This window comes from Brachycentrus maculatus, unplaced genomic scaffold (genome assembly GCF_059751285.1).
Source record: "Brachycentrus maculatus isolate JH-2025_06_01 unplaced genomic scaffold, ASM5975128v1 h1tg000785l, whole genome shotgun sequence".
In the NCBI taxonomy this organism is placed as follows: domain Eukaryota; kingdom Metazoa; phylum Arthropoda; class Insecta; order Trichoptera; family Brachycentridae; genus Brachycentrus; species Brachycentrus maculatus.
In genome coordinates this window covers 205,001-223,432 of record NW_028281513.1, presented here as the reverse complement: position 1 = coordinate 223,432, position 18,432 = coordinate 205,001, and the positions used below count along the sequence as shown (strand labels likewise).

The 18,432-nt window shown below is 29.4% G+C and overlaps 1 protein-coding gene across 1 annotated transcript; it reads right to left on the bottom strand.

The window, feature by feature from the left end:
- Positions 1-862: 862 nt before the first annotated feature.
- Positions 863-11,111, bottom strand: LOC148300209 (parkin coregulated gene protein homolog). Its single transcript, XM_088275104.1, has 5 exons — positions 10,869-11,111; positions 9,129-9,433; positions 7,761-7,932; positions 5,957-6,106; positions 863-1,336 (listed from the first exon to the last, which is right to left on the bottom strand). Exons 2-5 carry the CDS (start codon positions 9,411-9,413, stop codon positions 1,188-1,190), a joined length of 756 nt encoding a protein of 251 aa, XP_088131230.1. The 5' UTR covers positions 9,414-9,433; positions 10,869-11,111; the 3' UTR covers positions 863-1,187.
- Between the last annotated feature and the right edge of the window lie 7,321 nt (positions 11,112-18,432).

Genomic DNA, 18,432 nt, shown 5'->3' with positions numbered 1-18,432 from the left:
GGTTTAACACAGGATTGGTCACGTTTTATTGCATATTTAACTAAGATTTAGATAGAATACAGTAAACAGAACAGATTTGCATTGAAAGGATTTTTCGTTCAATATTGGAAATTTAACTTGGTGGGGACTCCTCCACACATGTACTAGGCCTTAATTACAGTAAAACTTCGATATAACGGACTGATTGGGGAAGGGAGTGTCCGTTTAAGTCGAAAGTCCGTTATATAAAAACAGATTTAAAATAAATCAAAAAACTTTTTTGCTTCTACTAAATATGAATACTGTATTACTATCTAAATAAACAATTCAAAACTCAAACAAAATTATATTTATTGAAGTGACCTTGCTGTTTGATATCGACGCGCTTATTTTCAGTTATCCTGCTTTGAAAAAGGAATCAAATTTTGTCCACACGTTTGAAGTTATTGATTTTTTGTGATTTTTCGTAATAATCATTCCCAAAAATAATGAAAATTCGTTAAATAAAGTTGAAGTTTGTAATCTGATGAATAGTGCATTTTTGCCAGATTCTTTGTCCATTTAATCCAAAGTTCGTTCAAAAGAGGTCCGTTAAATAAGGGTTATACTATCTTAAAATAAAATATTAAAATAATTCAAATTAAGGAATAAGTATATAATCATTTTACCTGATTAAGTTAACTTGAATAATTATTCGCCCTGAATTTTGTTTTAAAAAATAGGTAGGTATACCTACTAGGATGTGATATAAAATATCACATCCTAGTAGGTATACCTTTATATATACTACATAACATGTAGTATTAATAATGTAAATATGGGATGACCTTTGAAAGCAGTTTCAAGATCAGCGTAGGAAGGAAATTAATCAACATTAGGATTTCACACAAATAATTTTATTAAATACGAAACAGTATTAAATATATATATATATATAGATTACAAGCATTAATAATTAATATCAAAACAGCATAAATTCTCATATGTTATATAATTTTAATCAAATGAATATGTTTTCCGTAATTAACATTATCATAGCAAAAGTTAACTGTAATAAAAATAAACATTACGTGCGATATTTGTAAAGTGAAAAAAAAAAGATTTTTTTGTGATAGATTTGAAACGTTAATCTTTACTACGTGTCTTATTATTTTTTCAATCTAAAATGAGTTTGTTTTATTTTGTCATTCGAAATGTTCGTTTCTGGATTAGTTTTGCACGCAAGATTCGTATGTTGGTACCATGTACTTTATGTTGATGAATGCATCCTCCCCGCCGTATCTTTCCAGAATCTGTAATGTTTCTTCAATCATGCTCCCTATATTTTCCGTTCGGTCGATTCCTTCACCTAGATTAGCTAAAAAACGAAATATCCAAGTTTAAAATTCAAATGTTTAATATCAGTAAATATCGGAAAATTAAACTTGGTTAAAAATCAGTTATTTTTTCAACATTAACAAATACTACAAATCAGATTTAAAAAATATTTATTGTAATACATGGGAATAATTTATGTTATGATAAATGTAATTGAGGAATTCAAATATATAAGCCTTATCCACAAATATCTTTATTAAAACAGTAAAAATATATTTTTGATTTATCAAAAAAACGACTTATTTATTAAGATTATTTTTTTTATCATATACATAAAACCAAATTACAAAATTTGTACAATATGTTCTTTATTGTGAATTAAAATTGCTGAAACAATAAAATAATACATGCCATAACTAATGATACGATTTAGTGCAGAAATCTACCCACCTATATTTATATGTACCTTTAAGATTTTAAGGGTGAAAACTTTTTGACAGAATTTAATAATATTGTTGGCGAACAATTATAATTTTAATAGTATTCCCGTCGTTTTACAATATGACTTTTCGGCGAGACTTCGTGTCCGTTTTCCCCGGAATCGTTTTTGCTCGAACGGCCATTAGCTTTGACAACCTTTCAGGCTCGCCTTCGCCCGTTTTCCTCAAAGAATTCTTTTCCAAGTGCGCGTAATTAAATGCCTGTTTGAGCCAACACTTAATAATTTCATGTTTGTGAACTGTGGATGCAGCAGCGACTGAATAGAGACCCCACAGTGGATTGAAGGATATTAAAAGATACGTGAATAGGAGAGAATACACTTGCAAGCGGTGAAAGGACTTTCAAACGGGCAGGCTGCGCACTGAGGCAATTAAAATAAACATTCGTGGAAGAGAACCAACCCTACATAATTGAAAAAAAAACATCGTTAGTAAAAACACCCCCTAAATCTTTTCCCGTCTCGTGTTTTCAGCGGGTTCAATGTTTGTTTTATCACATTGTTTAAGTTCATGAGTATATTTATCCGCAGAGAGTACGGGGAAAAACGAGTGAAATGTTAACACTTTCTCAGGTGTATACGTACAAGTTAATAGAGTATTCTCGAATTCGCGCGAGACACATATTACGTTTCGTGTGACGGCAAACAGAGACATTGTGAAAATTTGACACAGAACCTTGAAATTGAAGACAAGAAATGTTTCGTAAGGCAGAGAACTGCCATCGTGTAAATATGGAATGTGATCTCGTTATAATAATGTCAAATATGAAACAAGTTCAGAATAAAAAAGGCTTTTATGTTGGAAAATAATAATTGTCATGGTTGTGAAATTCAAATAAGCCTCATCCTTTTTCAAATAAGTCGCATTGAACAGAACTCCTTTTATTAGCTGCCAAGAAATTCTTTTCTCGAGTTCAACGCATTATTAAAATTTCATCATTATGTCATAAAATAGTCCGTGTAAACATATACGGGTACATGTAATATTAATAAATCATCCGAAACCTGAAGTTTAAGCGTAATAAAAATATGATTTGTTTTATTTCCATTTTTTGACAGTTGACGAAACAAGACAACTATCTTATACAATCTGTTGGTATTTATCACTAAAACTCCCACTATTTTTTGTTGTATTTTTCACTCTGATATCTATTCAATATTATCTTAGTCTGGTACCTTAAACATTACACCGATTCCCTTGCAGTCATATAATTGACAATATACTTATCATTTCCTCAGTTTGATCCAGTGCCCTATGCACCATTGGTTACGTATGAGGGTAAGAAAAGAAGAGAGCATTACTACCTTATTTATCTGTGGTTAATTAGTGGTTTCAAAAATAAGATTTTTGGTTATAGGTATCTAAAATTAATATAAAATATTCATCTTTTTATAAAAGAAGATGGAAACATGAGCATTCCTGAACTTGGAACCTGGTATTTGGCTGGCTTATGCGATCGCTTTACACACTTGTGTAACGATCACCATTCTTCCTATAATTGAACATCCATGTTGCATTTATTCTTAAAACCTGTATAGTATAAATGCAACTGTCTCAAAAACTTTTAATGAATAATCCAGTGTCTAATATAATAAATAATATTGAGTTTTTTTAAAATTAAAATACATTATTTCATGGGTCAATACGAATAAATAAAACCTAGACTAATTGGTTGTATTTAAGTTGGCTGTTACTACAATATCACGAAAAAAAATACATTTGAATTTGTTTCTTAAATTAAGTCATATTTAATACCGCATTTCTGAAAATTCATTATCTCATTAATATTTAAAACGTGTATGTACACATACACGTATTCAATTACAACGATTTGACGTATCAACACTCGGTGGAGTATTCCATGACAAAGTCATCAATTTTCGCTATCGCACCGGACCTCGGCACCCGTCTATAAACAAGGACCGCACCATTAATATAGTTTGCGAATATCCAGAGGGCGTTTCCTGCAACTCACTGAAACAAATAATTACGTCGTCTGCTCGCAACCATAATTAGTTTGAAATTAAAAATCGGATTTGCGAATCCCAAGACTATGCGTTATTTCATCTGGGTGTTTTATCGATGAATATATTAATATATTTATGATAACTGCAGACAGTTGGTAGAACTCTTTTTGGAATTGTTGGATAATATCGTAGTCGCATAGGAGAAAGTAACCGACTAACAAAACGTAAAATGTTCAGGAGGGCTATTTACGTCACTTTTGCTTGGCAAGAAAATAAACAAAAATACAGTGAGTCATTTTTAATAAGTCAATATATTATACTTCCAAGCTTAAAAAAGCTTTAGGATTTTGTCAGGGCAATATTAAGCTCGTAAGATATCAAACAGTCAATAATCTCGTGTTCGTAAAAAATGCAGTTAGTCACTTTCTCCTATATAATTACGATATATCCAAAATTAAACAAGGTAATAAGATTGAATTCTTATTTTATTTACACATGTATGATAATATGTGACGCGTTTTGTCTAATTAAACACTGACTAAAAATATTTACAAGATGTCCTTATATACTAACAATAGTACCCCTTGATCTTACAATATTTAATAATACCAATTATTATTTATACCCATATAAAGACATTTTATAAATATTTTTAGTCAGTGTTTGATGATGCGTCACATATTATCATATATATGTAAAAAAAAAAGTAGAATTCAATCCAATAACCGTGTTTAATTGTGGATATATTACCCAACAATATATTTATATATTGGAATATTGTAATGGCGGTTCGTCCCCAATCCGTCGGGGGTTTGGCATCAAAGGTGAAAATAATAAATAACTTGTCGCCAGTGCGTCACGCTGCCGCCGGGCGTTAACGAGTTTTGACATGCCGCGCATTATTATTTATGATTGAAATTCGAGATTTTACGATAGGCGCAGACACCGGCACAGACAATACAATGTACTATAATAGACCTGAAGCAACACACCAATAAATTGATGCTGAAACACTCTTTTTTTAAAATTAATTATTATTATGTATCTAACTAAACTAACTGAACCAACTTAACTAACTAAACTAGCTTAACTAACTTAACTAACTGAACTAACTGAACTAACTGAACTAACTTAACTAACTAAACTAACTAAACTAACTAAACTAACTAAACTAACTAAACTAACTAAACTAACTAAACTAACTAAACTAACTAAACTAACTAAACTGACTAAACTAACAAAACTAACTAAACTAACTAAACTAACTAAACTAACTAAACTAACTAAACTAACTAAACTAACTAAACTAACTAAACTAACTAAACTAACTAAACTAACTAAACTAACTAAACTAACTAAACTAACTAAACTAACTAAACTAACTTAACTAACTAAACCAACTATACTAACTTAACTAATTGAACTAACTAAACTATCCAAAATAACTTAACTAACTAAACTAACTAAACTAACTTAACTAATTGAACTAACTAAACTAACTGAACTAACTAAACTAACTGAACTAACTAAACTTACTAAACTAGCTTAAGTAATTAAACTAACTGAACTAACTAAATATAACGCCGTTTCCCGTAGGGATAGACGAAGATAAAAGAACGCCACACCACCCTGTCTTTGCAAACTTTTTTCGCCTCTTCCACATTCAAGCGTCTCCTCATACATGCCCGCCAATTATTTCGACTCCTTACCTGGCAACTTTCAAGTATTTAACATATCTGATGCGGCCAAGATTTTTTCGGTCTTCTTCTGCACCTTTTTCCAACCATATTCGCTTCGTAAATTTGTTTTACCGTTCTTTACTCACACATTCGTTTCACGTGTCCGAACCATCTCAACACACTTATGTTAATTGTTTTAATAATGCTTATTTCAGCCTTGCATTCTTTCCTTATTTCACCATTCGAACATCTATTATCATACATCGTTTTGCTGCACATTCGCCTGAGAGGCTGCATTTCGGGTGCATTCAGTCAACATTCATCCATCTATTGCCAAATCCATGGTTTGCTTGTAAATGGAAATATATGGTAAATTAGGATGAATGTAATAGAAAAAACAAGAGCTTAACAGTTATTCTCACATAAAAATCAAATCTATCTTCTCTCCAACTACATAATAAATCAAATCTACTTAAACTAAAATATACAAAAAAATAAATAAAGAATTTCTTACAGTTTTTTTCTTTGAAGAGATTTAGAATAGGTAGTATTTGTCTGTAGTAAGGAACTAAGGCTTCACCAACTCGATCGCAGGATAATACCATATTTTGAATAGCTTTCAATACGTTTATAATCACATCCTGGCGTTTTGTATTCAAAGCCGCTGTAAGAAATAAAATAAATATAATGTTAACGTTAGAAAAATTTGAACTTGTAATTTTTTTATTATAATTCTCTTTTGAAAAATATAGCAAAAGTTCAAAAAACTTCCATTTACGTCTTAAAATAATAATTAAAAATAATGTGAACGCATGATAAAGGGTAAACTGGGGGATAACGCGCATTGGGGAATATGCCCCACACCGCGTCAGACCTGTTAATTCGTTTTATTGTAATTAAATGGCAATGTCACGGAGCACGTTATATCTATTATGTCATATAAATCATTTAAATATCGCGTGCAACTATTAGGCTTAGTAAAAATTGGAATTCAACCGGGTACGTCTTAAAAATATTGAAACTTTTTTTTCTCTTATCAATAATTTTTCAATATTTAAATTAATGGTTTTAACTAATAATTGAGGATATTTATTCAAATTAATTAAAAACCTATTGTCTTATCGTAAAATACGTTTTTTTTCACAATAATTGCTAAGGAATTCGTTTATTTTTTTTCTATTATGTTTACGGTAATGATTCGCATATGCTTGGAATAGGCCTCTCGCGAATAAGTACCCTATCCTTGTATCTTTCCCACTTTAAGCTGGAATTATAGTGAAAAGTGTACAAATTATAAACGTTTTCCAACTTTATTTCGCGAATTTTATTTTTTTAACGAGTTAAACATATTAAACTATATTATCGATCAATACTGTCAAGAATATTGATTAAAACGAAAAAATCCCAATAAATAAAATTATTGTCACATACTTATATACTTATTACAAAGCGATCAGTTTTATGAATATGATTTTTTTGTTAAAATAAATTAATAAAAACTTATTTCACACAAAGTATTTTCTGAAAACAAAGATGTAATCAAAGTGCTTAAAAAAATAAGTTTCTCAATTTTACGGTGCTCATAGTCTACATCTATATTGATTAACTATCAAATTATAAAAAACTGATCTATGTTTTATTTTTAAAAGAGCACTAAGCAGCAAGAACAAGACAGTTTTTTGAGTATTGTCTCTTCAATGTTTGAAAGTTATAATAATTTTATACAATATATATTTTTGGCTTATTAAAGCAAAAAGCCAATACATGTAAAATATATAAGAAAATTAAAGTAATAAAAAGCCATGCTTTAAAAATATTAAAGATTTATACGGGTGATTAAAAAATATTGGTATTTTCATTTGAGTTGCATGTTATAATATTACATAAAGATAATATAATTAAAGACAAAAAGAGACGTTCAAGTTCGTGATAAAACAAAGAACAAAAAATCATTTAATATATATTTAAATCAATAAATTTGTGATTTTACATTTCATAATTAAAATCTAACTTTGTTTTAAAATCACTATAAATATGTTATTAAAACTAAATTATAATGTCTACCGGTTTCGAAGCTAACCGCTTCTTTTTCAAGACTGATTTATACTGAAACTGACTGATATTAATAATAATCAGTCTTGAAAAAGAAGCGGTTGGATTCGATACCGGTAGACATTATAATTAAGTTATGATAAAATATTAACAGTGATTTTAAAACCGAGTTATGTTTTATTTTAAATAAAATATTAATTCTATCCTGAAATATGTCAAAGTAAAAATATGATTAAAACGCATACGTTTTGCAAACTGGAACTCACTTTTTATAGGGATGATCAGTTGAGGGACGACGGGAAGAACCTTGTTACTTCCGTGTCTGATAAGATCTTTAATGCCTTCATTTGCATAAAACTTGCAAGGAAATCCCATCTCGACCAACCCATCAAAAAACATCGGTAGGTAGTGATGATAATCTAGTTTCTCGACGGGCACCTAAGGGTTGATAAAAAGATGAGTTCTGTCATATTTAAGTCAAAGCTTTTAACCATATTTTTGACAGGGAAAATTCAAACGTATAACGTGAACAGATTTCTGGATATGTACTCTGAAAATTAAAATAAAGCACTGTTTTGAGTCTACTGAAATCTTTAATTTTTATTTTAAAAATAAAAACCAAATATGTGTGACAATTTATTTGCCGCGTTACGGCATTTTCAAACTTATATCAACACATGAGTTTAAAATTGCCCTGACGAGGTGAAACAATTATAAAAGAATTCTTGTTTTTATGTATTAAAAATAAAATTACCATTTTAATAGATTCAAATCAGCGTTTGACCGCGAAGATTTGCAAGATGCTTAACAGTTCTAACGTTTATTTTGGATAGATTTATATTATCCACTGACACTTCGTGATGGAATTGCATTTTTAATTTATTATTAGATTAAAACCAATATTTTTAGCTTTTCCACTTTTTTATTTGACCAGCGACCGGGTTTCGTCGTTACCGACACCAGTCTGATGATGTCGGTAACGACGAAACCCGGTCACTGGTCAAATAAAAAAGTGGAAAAGCTAAAAATATTGGTTTTAATCTAATAATAAAAGTTTATTTTGGATTTAATTCGTTATAAAATTTATAAATATTATCAGGAAAAATTAACAAATTAGTAACAGATTATGTTAAACATTTTTTTTAAATTATCAAAAAAAAACAAATAAATAACGAAACATGAAGACAGCTGCAAAAAATGTGATTTAATGATTATTGCACATTTTAATAAAGACATGTATTATTACAGATAAATATATTTATTTTAATATTTCATACAAATGTTTTTTTAACCAGTTGCAACTTTTTGTTCATAAACTTATAAAATGCTACCTTTTATACCAAGGTTTTAAACTGAATCTGATTTTTTGTGAAATATTAAACTTGGAGAAGTATTCCGTGTACTTGAGTAAAACCGTCTTCATTTTCAGGAAGTAATAGCAAAAGTTGAAATCACTCATTTCCTTTGTAAATTAGCAGATATAATTTATAAAACATTTTATAAAAATCGTAAGAATCGAATGTAAGTAACTATACTTGTAATAATAATGTCTGAATATTTTACTAAAATAAGTAAATGACAAATACCTGAATTTTAGCATAGTTGTTTTAAATGTACATATTTAAAGTACTTACTTTCCAGCACACATGTTTCCCCACGTTTTCTATGGATATCGGAAACTCTCCACCCAAAAATGCAATCTTGAAATGGGAGTCTTTGGGTGGTTTCGGCTCAAATATTGGAAATTTAGGTGGTGGGATAACTTTGACGTTATTTTGAAGAGATTGTATGGTGAATGCCGGAACTATTCGCGCTGTTGTTGGTCTTCTGGAAGCCGAAGTTCCTGGTAGTGGTTTCCTCAAGGAAATTCGAAAATCTTTGCCAGTTGTTTCCTCTGCGCACTTGAATTTCTGTACCATCTCAACGGACTTTACTTATTCTAAAACAAGTTTGTAAAATAAAAATTAAACAATTTCTTACGTATACTGCATTCAAAGCAGTTTTCTAGAATTAGTAGATCAATTTAAGGAAACGGCCAAAAACTTTAAAACAAAAAGTAGTATATTTCTAGTATCGAAAAGTATTAAGTGCGGTGAAAATAAGACAAAACATCACTCTTGCATGTATGTTTGAGCCTGTCTAAACCAAAAAAATCGATGAGCATAAAAAGCTCTTTTGAAAGAAGGATATTTTTTTTAATGTGTCGCGAGCTGCGTATGCCGTGACGAACTGTATGATCAAGTGTAAAAAGAAAAACATATTTTTTTATTCATTTTTTAACTCATTATAATATATTTTTTAATTGTTAAATCAAATACAGATTATTTGAGTCAACTAAGTTGCACTAAGTCATTATAATTTATCTCATAATCAGTGTTTGCATATTTTACAAACATGTAAAACTCATATAAAATTAATGTAAAACATTAACTTTAAAAATATCACGTTTTACACGAATACCTTGACGATGCCACTTTTATCATATTTTTATAATGAATTAATTATGCGTTCTTGCACCACATTTCTCTCACATACATATCCAAACAATAAAAAAAACTTGAAGAAGTAGTTTATTGAATCTACATTTAAAAGTATTCATTTTAAAAATACTAAAAAAATGTGTCACTTTTAAGACGCTTTAACGATGGATAGTAAAAAGAAAAAAGCTTCTACAACAATGGTTTATATTCTGGTTATAAAGGTGGACACAACGATTCAAAATTCTAAAACAAAATTACAATATAATCATTGGAAAAATAAAAATAAAAATATTTTATGATTAAAATAGTCAATAAGATTACACAAAATCGTTACATAGAAAAAAATGTTAATTACATATCGCTCACTCCTTTCAAGAACGTCATAAATCAAAAAACATGATTTTTCAAGATAACGTTTTTAAAGTTTAAAAATATAATACAATTTATTCAAAATAAATATCAAGCCACTATTGAACTTTTTACTGTGCAACAGATCTTTTTAGGTAAAACCTGAAGTTTTTTTCTCCATTTGAAAAATATTAAGTATATTTAAAAAAAAAATATTAAACAATACCTTTTCTTCAAAATGCAAAAACAACATTTTCTGCCCTCTAGCGGGCAAATATTAAGTTTTAAATATGCCTCTTTTGCTGGTATATGGTACATTTTCTGGGCATTCCGAAAACACGCTCAACTGAAAATTTACGATTTTTGATTTATGACGTTCTTCAAAGGAGTGAGCGATATGTAGAAATACAAAACTTAAAGCCGTATTTTTTTTAAATTTAAAAATGCAAAATATTTTTAAGACTACTCTCATTCTAATTTCAAAGCATCGTAATTATTATGGCCAATTGAAAAAATAACGATAAAAAATAGTCTAAGAAATGTTACCTGACGTTTCTATAATTGAATACTTCACGAAATGTGACACAAAGAACACACCGAGAGAACACACTATTCCTGATGAAATTTAACAAGTGGCATCAGACACTCGATATTGCACTTATTTCTCAGAGAGATTGGTACAGATACCTTGTTGCTTCAGCCAATATTGACACGAGTATTAATGTAATAAAAAAGGCAAATTTGCGTTGTCCGCTATAAGCGATACGAGATTGTTTATTTAGTAAGATGATCGTTACCATAGGAACGCCATGTTTATCGATTCTTGCCGCTCGGTGTGTGTGTGTGTGTGGAGGTGGATATCGGAATTCTACTAAGGCCAGGTCACACTGTGCCATGAAAATGGTGTGTTAATATGTTTCTTAAGTAGGTTCCAGAATCTTCTTTTGAAATTCAAGAAAACTAAGTACATGTTATTTAGATAAAAACAACTGTTCAAATTATAAGATGCATTAAATTGAAAATCACGTTTCATTTCGCAGTATATAAAAATAATCCGTGGTTTGGATCTTTCGTACATTAAAAAAGGGTACATGCAAAATAATCTCAATCTTACAAAGATGACTCTGGTGAACTAATATTGTACTGTGTCATAAGATTAAGATATATGTAGGAGTTTCAAAAATTTGAGTGCTGTTGTCGTCAATCATGGGTACAATGCTAAATGTTGCACTTATATAAAGTTATCACTTAATCAGCCTTTAACAGGTCGTAAGCCTTGTAAATACCTAGACTTCGATATTCTCTTTCATCTATTTTAAGAAATCAAAAAAATTATATTTAATTTCTGTTTTCTAATCAAATGTTTGATTCTTGTGTTGACCCTTATCCGCGCCTAATGGTGCATAAGGCACTGATAAAAACTATAATATACAATAAAATATATAACAATAAAAACTAACTTACTTATCACACCGCTCGCCCCCAGGGGTGGGCGGTGTGACGCCAAACCAATCTGTTTTTGCAAACAATTTCCCCCCTCTTCCACGTTCATGCATCTCCTCATACATACCCACTGATTATTCTTACTTCTCGCTTCACAACTTTTAAGTATTTTAAATACTTAATTATGCCAAGTTTTTATTGGTCTATTGTTTCGAGGTGCTTAAAATTTATTAGTCCCATTTTTACTTATAAATAAGTAAAATAAATAAATTGGCAATGGTATTGGTGCGTTGCTCAATTCTTGGCAGTACTAAATTTTGTAGGCAAAATGGTAAAGATTTAATATATGCATTTTTTATCGGTTCTCAATTATTCTGTTGTATTAAACGAGTTCATCAGTAGTGTTATCGCATCGTGAATGCAAAGTTTGATTTATCTGTCAATAGCAAAATTTTGCTATGCTTAAAGTTCTTCCAGCTCTTATTAATTGATCTATACAAAATTGATACTAGTCGGCGAAGAGAGACGTCAGCACTGAATTTTAATTAAAAACATACTAGGAGATCCACATGTACAATTTTTATTTGATTTATATTCATCGACATCATAATATATTCATAACCGTTCTGCGATCATACCAAAAATATAATCAAGGAATTCATGTGATGATTATGTTTTTTTTTCAAATTTTATTTCAGTTTAACTTTTAAAAAAGGTTTCATAATGTAATAATTTAACTTTAAAATATAATAAAAATAAAAACATTCCTAACTGTTGTTAAAGGTGTCTCAACTTGCCATGAAACATGTTTAGTTTTTCTCTTTTTGATGGAAGGAATTGAAGTCTGAGCATCCTAGGGCTTACGATCTGTCATTTGGCTGGCTTAAGCAATCACTTTATATGTGTAACGTTTAAATCTCTGCCCATTATTCAACATCCATTATGCATTAATTCTTGAAACATTTATGCGTTAAAATTGACATCTCATCCGTAGGGTGAATAATCTAGCGTCCGATATAATAAATAATATTAAATTCTTAACTCTTAAGCAGCAGAGAAAATATGTTATATTCCTATGGGGTATATCACGATATGGATGATTCAGTGTGCGTTCGGCTGCGCTATGCCGGTTGTGTCCCTGCTAATGATAAAAAAAGTTTATGGGAATTTGTCTTTTTTCAGAATATGTTTTTTTTTTTAAACATTTTTGCACTACTAACCCTTCGAAATTTTTTTTTTTTTAATAAAACTTATTTATTTTAAAAACATGCTTATTTTTCAATACGAAAACGGTATTTAAGAAAAAAATTCAACTACGTCAAATGTTACCAGATTCAAAAGAAAATTAAGATCGTAAGTTTGAAAATATAGCCTTTTAAACGGTAGTTTTTTTTAATGTTCCAAATTGATTAAACTCTATGGAGCCATAACAAAATGCCATGATCACATTTCATTAGGAGACCGGCGCATTGGCATTTGGTGGTCAGGTGAATGGGTTTCGCCAATTTGTATTCAGCCGAGTTCTCAAACGTTCATCCAATGGTCGAATTAATCCCAAAACTAAAGTATAATCAACTCTTTGAAAACTTATGTTAATCTCTGTTTCAATTCAATTTAATTCTTTGGATGAAAGGGTATCCTTTTTGATATATTACTCAACCATGTGCTTTCGGAATACAGTTTCAAAGTGCTTTATTGAAATATTATTATGGCAATTTAATCCCGCTTAAAAGTATGATTAGTATTTTTCAATGAAAATAATTATACTAATCGCATACTGGCTTCCACGAAATATAAAAAAAAACAAATTTATAATATTTCATTTGTTGAATGCAATTGACGTACCTACGTGACGTGTAAGAATTCGTTCTATTATTACATGCCACTACACATACATATGCCATGTAAAAGTATTTTGTACCTTTACATTAAAATTTGTAATAAATTTCAAGTGTAAATTTTGATAATATTTTTTTTATCGTCTTCTACTCATAAAATATGACTTGAGATTTAACTTTTAAAAAATGTAAGAAATAGATGTCTTTCTGATATTAAATCGATAAAGAAAGTACTTACGTATTTGCATTGACAAATATCAGCAATATTGAAGGTAAGGAGTGTTATAAAGTTTACCATTTTTAAACGTAGAAAACTCACAAACAAATCTGAATCCCCAGAACAAAACCTATAGCTTCGATTTTTTTGCTGGCGGTTCGACTATTTGTCAACTCAATTATTGGCCAAGGCGTTGAAATTCCGCAATGCGCCCTTATTGCATTGAATTTTCCATTTTATAGCAACTGGTTGGGTTGGTACTGAAAGGAAATAAACGATTTTTGTCTGAAATTTTTGCAGCATAGCTACAAAATGTATTAAAAAACATGCCACGAAAAATTATCACAAATTGCGGTTGATGTCGAATACTGACTTTTAGTAGTTACAGCAACAACAACCAACTGATTAACTCTATTAAATATGTAAAAAATATTTCGTTATATGATTCTTAAACATTTCAACACATAAAGAGATAATTTTAATTATGAAGCAGAAATTTTTTGTATAGATCCTTTAGAGTGAATTGGTGTTCGAATCGGCTGAGTAGAAAAATGTTTTTGTAAAATTATTTTTATTCTTACACGCTAATATCGTATCTTTTATTTTTGGTTCAATAACTTAGAAATCCTAAAAACAATTAATACGAGTATCCATAAACTGCAACATTTTGAAATAATAGAAATTCATAAAAATATAAATAACAATACACCCATTATTAACAATATGACAAAGACTAAAGACTCCCTTTTATTGTCTATAATCCCACTGATGAGAATAAAAATAGAAAATTAAAATTAAAATTAAATAAATAAATAAAAATAAGGAACAGCTCCTACCCCCTCTTCAACCTTCGACGTCCCAAGGACCCAACTCTAAAATTTAGAATAAGCTTCACATATGGTGTTTGAAAATGATGCAGAATGCATCGAAACACGTGTCACAGTAGATTTTAAGAAATATTGGAATTTACTAAGTAAAACTTCAATCAAAAACTTAAAAATAGTCTTTGGTCAATCCAACTGGATAACTATTCTATCTAACGTATGAATGCTATGATAAAATGGATGACTCATAATCATGCTGATGAAAACATCAATATCCATTACCCAGTAGAAATAGTTAAGATTTTTATGCATATTCCAAGGAAACTAACGGTTACTGCTATAGGGGGGAAAGGCTTTCGAGGAAGCCATCTCAAATGGAGTCATATCATTTTATGATGGAAATAGTCGTATTTTGGTGCACTTAAATTTCTTGTTACCTTTATTTCCACTTAAAATTCACGTAGCGGTATAAGATTTATCGGATGGTTCACAGGCATTGACGTATCTAATGGGACCTTTTTCAGATCACGAACTGAAAGGACTTTATTATGAATTTGGGATTTTAATATTTACATAGACAACTTAAAAAAATATAATATTTCAAAAATCGTATAAAAAAAATCAAATCAACACCGAAAACCATTTTATTAAAATGATTACAAATAAATTACAATGTATTTTTACAATGAAATAAATTTAAACACACGATTAAACAGAATATTGTTTATTTTAGACATACAAAACTCTAAGTATTTTTTTATCGATTTCATACATTTTTAAAGCAAAAGATAAATAAAATAACGATATGTATTTTTAAATATATACTCAAATATTTTTATTTATTATTTTAAAACAATATTTTTAAAGATATGTAACAAACTTCAACCAATATTAAAAAAAAAACACAAAATTCAAGATTATAATGGAAAAAGATTTAGATAACAATTTTTACATTGTGAATATTAAATGAAATTTCGCAATCTATGAAATGAATCTTTTAATTTTTATCATAGATATAACTTTTCATTATAATTTTATGTATTTTTTTGTTGGCTGATTGAATAATACATTCCATATTTAGCGGGTGGTTGGACAGCGTCCGTTTTATGAATTCAATTCAAACGCAGGATGTAATTCAGTACACCATACGTTTTGTTGGAATATGCATTCATATGTGTGGATTCCCTTTCAATGCAAAATGCAGGTAGCTCATGGTAGGGTCATTATAGAAAATACCCCCATTCCGGTAAATGTGGAATACAATATAACGTGGAATAGGGGATATATTTTTAAGCGTTTCAACTGCTGCAAGGGGGCATTGTGATAGAAATTTCTTCAATTGGATTTACTTTTTTAGGATATAAAAAAAAAATTGACATAAAAAATATTATCAACTACAAAGAGACATTTTTTATGATGAATTTTTTTGCTGATATACCTATATCCATGTGAGCAATGGCATCAGAAGAACGAGACATACAACTTTATTACATACAGCGTACGTAATACAAGACAAATGCTCTAATAATACGTACACTGACACCAAATTTACTCCTTGAAATAATTTCACTATTTAAAAGAGAATTTAGGAAAATAAAAAATTCAGCTTGCAGATGAAAAATCAATTCATGATACTTTCTAAGTAATTGTTGTATTAATCAAGTTCACGAATCAACTTGAAAAAAGGGTTTTTTGATCTTTCAAGTATGGTTTTCAATTCGTAAATATGATGCCAAAAAATTAACAATATATACTGCTGCAGTAGATCAGTGAACCATCAAAAATTCTAAAACTTGCTACAAATCCTTTCATATATTGATCGTTATTTTCCGGTGTGAGTTGCATTATGTTTATTTAAAAAAAAAGTGTTTTAAGTTATATTTTAAAGCGCATATGTTCTACAACTGTTCTACATCTTATTAAATTGTCGACTGTTTTCGAAGCAACGAGCGCTTCTTCCCCTAGACTCGATTAGTCTCATAACCTCTAAACAGGTTGAAATTAAAATTAAGTTTTCATTAAATTTCGATTTTATTATATTTTCAACTTGAAAGTTCAAAAATATTGATCAAAAAATAGTTAAAATATTTTACTTAATAATGTTGAAGTTCTTATTTTCACTTTCGGTAACGCAATATCACAGCATGTCAAAAGTCTATCAAATTTCACCAAGAATCTGAAAATTAAATCTGTTATAGCTGTATTGAGCTCTATTGAAAATTATTTGGGTAATTTTTGGGATAAATTTAGGTTTCAGAAGAGAAATACGTTTATTGGAACATATAAAGCTTCTTTATTAAAAAAAATGTACGTAGAAAACGACGCGATTTACGATAGCGTCGTGACATGACTATAATTTCGGTAAGGATTTAATAAGAATTTTATTTCCTTCTCACTGTAACATGGTAATATAAGCTTTATTGGTCTCACAGACGAATGCTGTAGAAGTCAAAACTTTCTATGCACGAAGGTGAACTTGATAATTCCGTTTCATTGTCTTATTTACATTTGAAATATATACACCGCGAAATATTCTATATTACACAATAAAAATACTCGCAGGTAATAGACAACTATTGCCGAATGGTTGAATAAAATATCTACGTTTAAAAATGTTGAATTAAAACAGTGATACCATTTTATGCATTATGCATTTAATGCGTATAAAGGTGTTTAATTGTAGTATGCCAGTAGACTTATTATAAGCATGTCCCAAGAACAGATCCCTCTAAGAAATTCAGCCTCGATACATATATTGAATAAATAAATACACTTCTGATCTAAAGCTGCTATTTCTGATTTGGCGTCGCTAATTAAACTATTGATTAGAAGAGAGGAGCTTTAAATTGGGGGGGGGTGCTTAAAATCCCCATGAAAAGTTTTGTTACAGAGAAAAACCTGGTCCCAAATATATATGTTGTAAAGGAGGATTTCAATTTACTGCAATGTCTTCATTATCCAGCGCGGAATAAAGATTGATTAACGAGATGATTTGTGCGCAGAGGCTGTGCTCGTTTGTTACTTGATACATTTGAGACAGTCAACAAAACAATTAGACGTTTCAAGATTCTATTTCAACGTTTTAATTAATACCATTGAACGCTTAGTTGTTTGTTAAAAGACTTATTCCCCCGTTTTACAATATACTTGGCAATTTGCTTTGATAGTTATCTCAGGTTTAACTTTATGTCTAGCTTCAAAAATATTACCGGAATAAAGAGTTAGGAACATTCATGTTTATCTTCTTTTTTTATGCACAACTTGTGAAACAACTAAGGGTTTTATGGGATTTTAAGGAATGAATATACATTTCACTACATTCACAATAACTCTGAAAATTCGCAATTACTACTTTAACGTATTTAAAAAAAAAGTTATATTGAATTATGAGACAGAATTTTAAATATAAATGAATAAATAAAACATAAAAATTATATGTTTTATTTTTTTAAGTAACTTTCTCATATTTTGTATATTACAAATATAGTTTATACTTATACCAAAGAGTAAGTACCCACTTTCTTCAAATAATATGATTATGTCTGTCGACATTTTGAAAAATTATTTTGTACTATTTTTATTGCTTTTTGTTACAAAATGAATTGTCTATCAGATAAATGCCTTTTTCAGAATATATATCTACAAAAAAAACAGACAACAGTGTATTGCAGTTTACAGTAAATTGGCTTATTTAATGAAATGGAACAATTAATTTCCAGTTTACGACCCAAAAGGTCGCAAGCTTCGTGCCATGGGAATACAACCCGTAAAGGAGTCGCATAAATTGC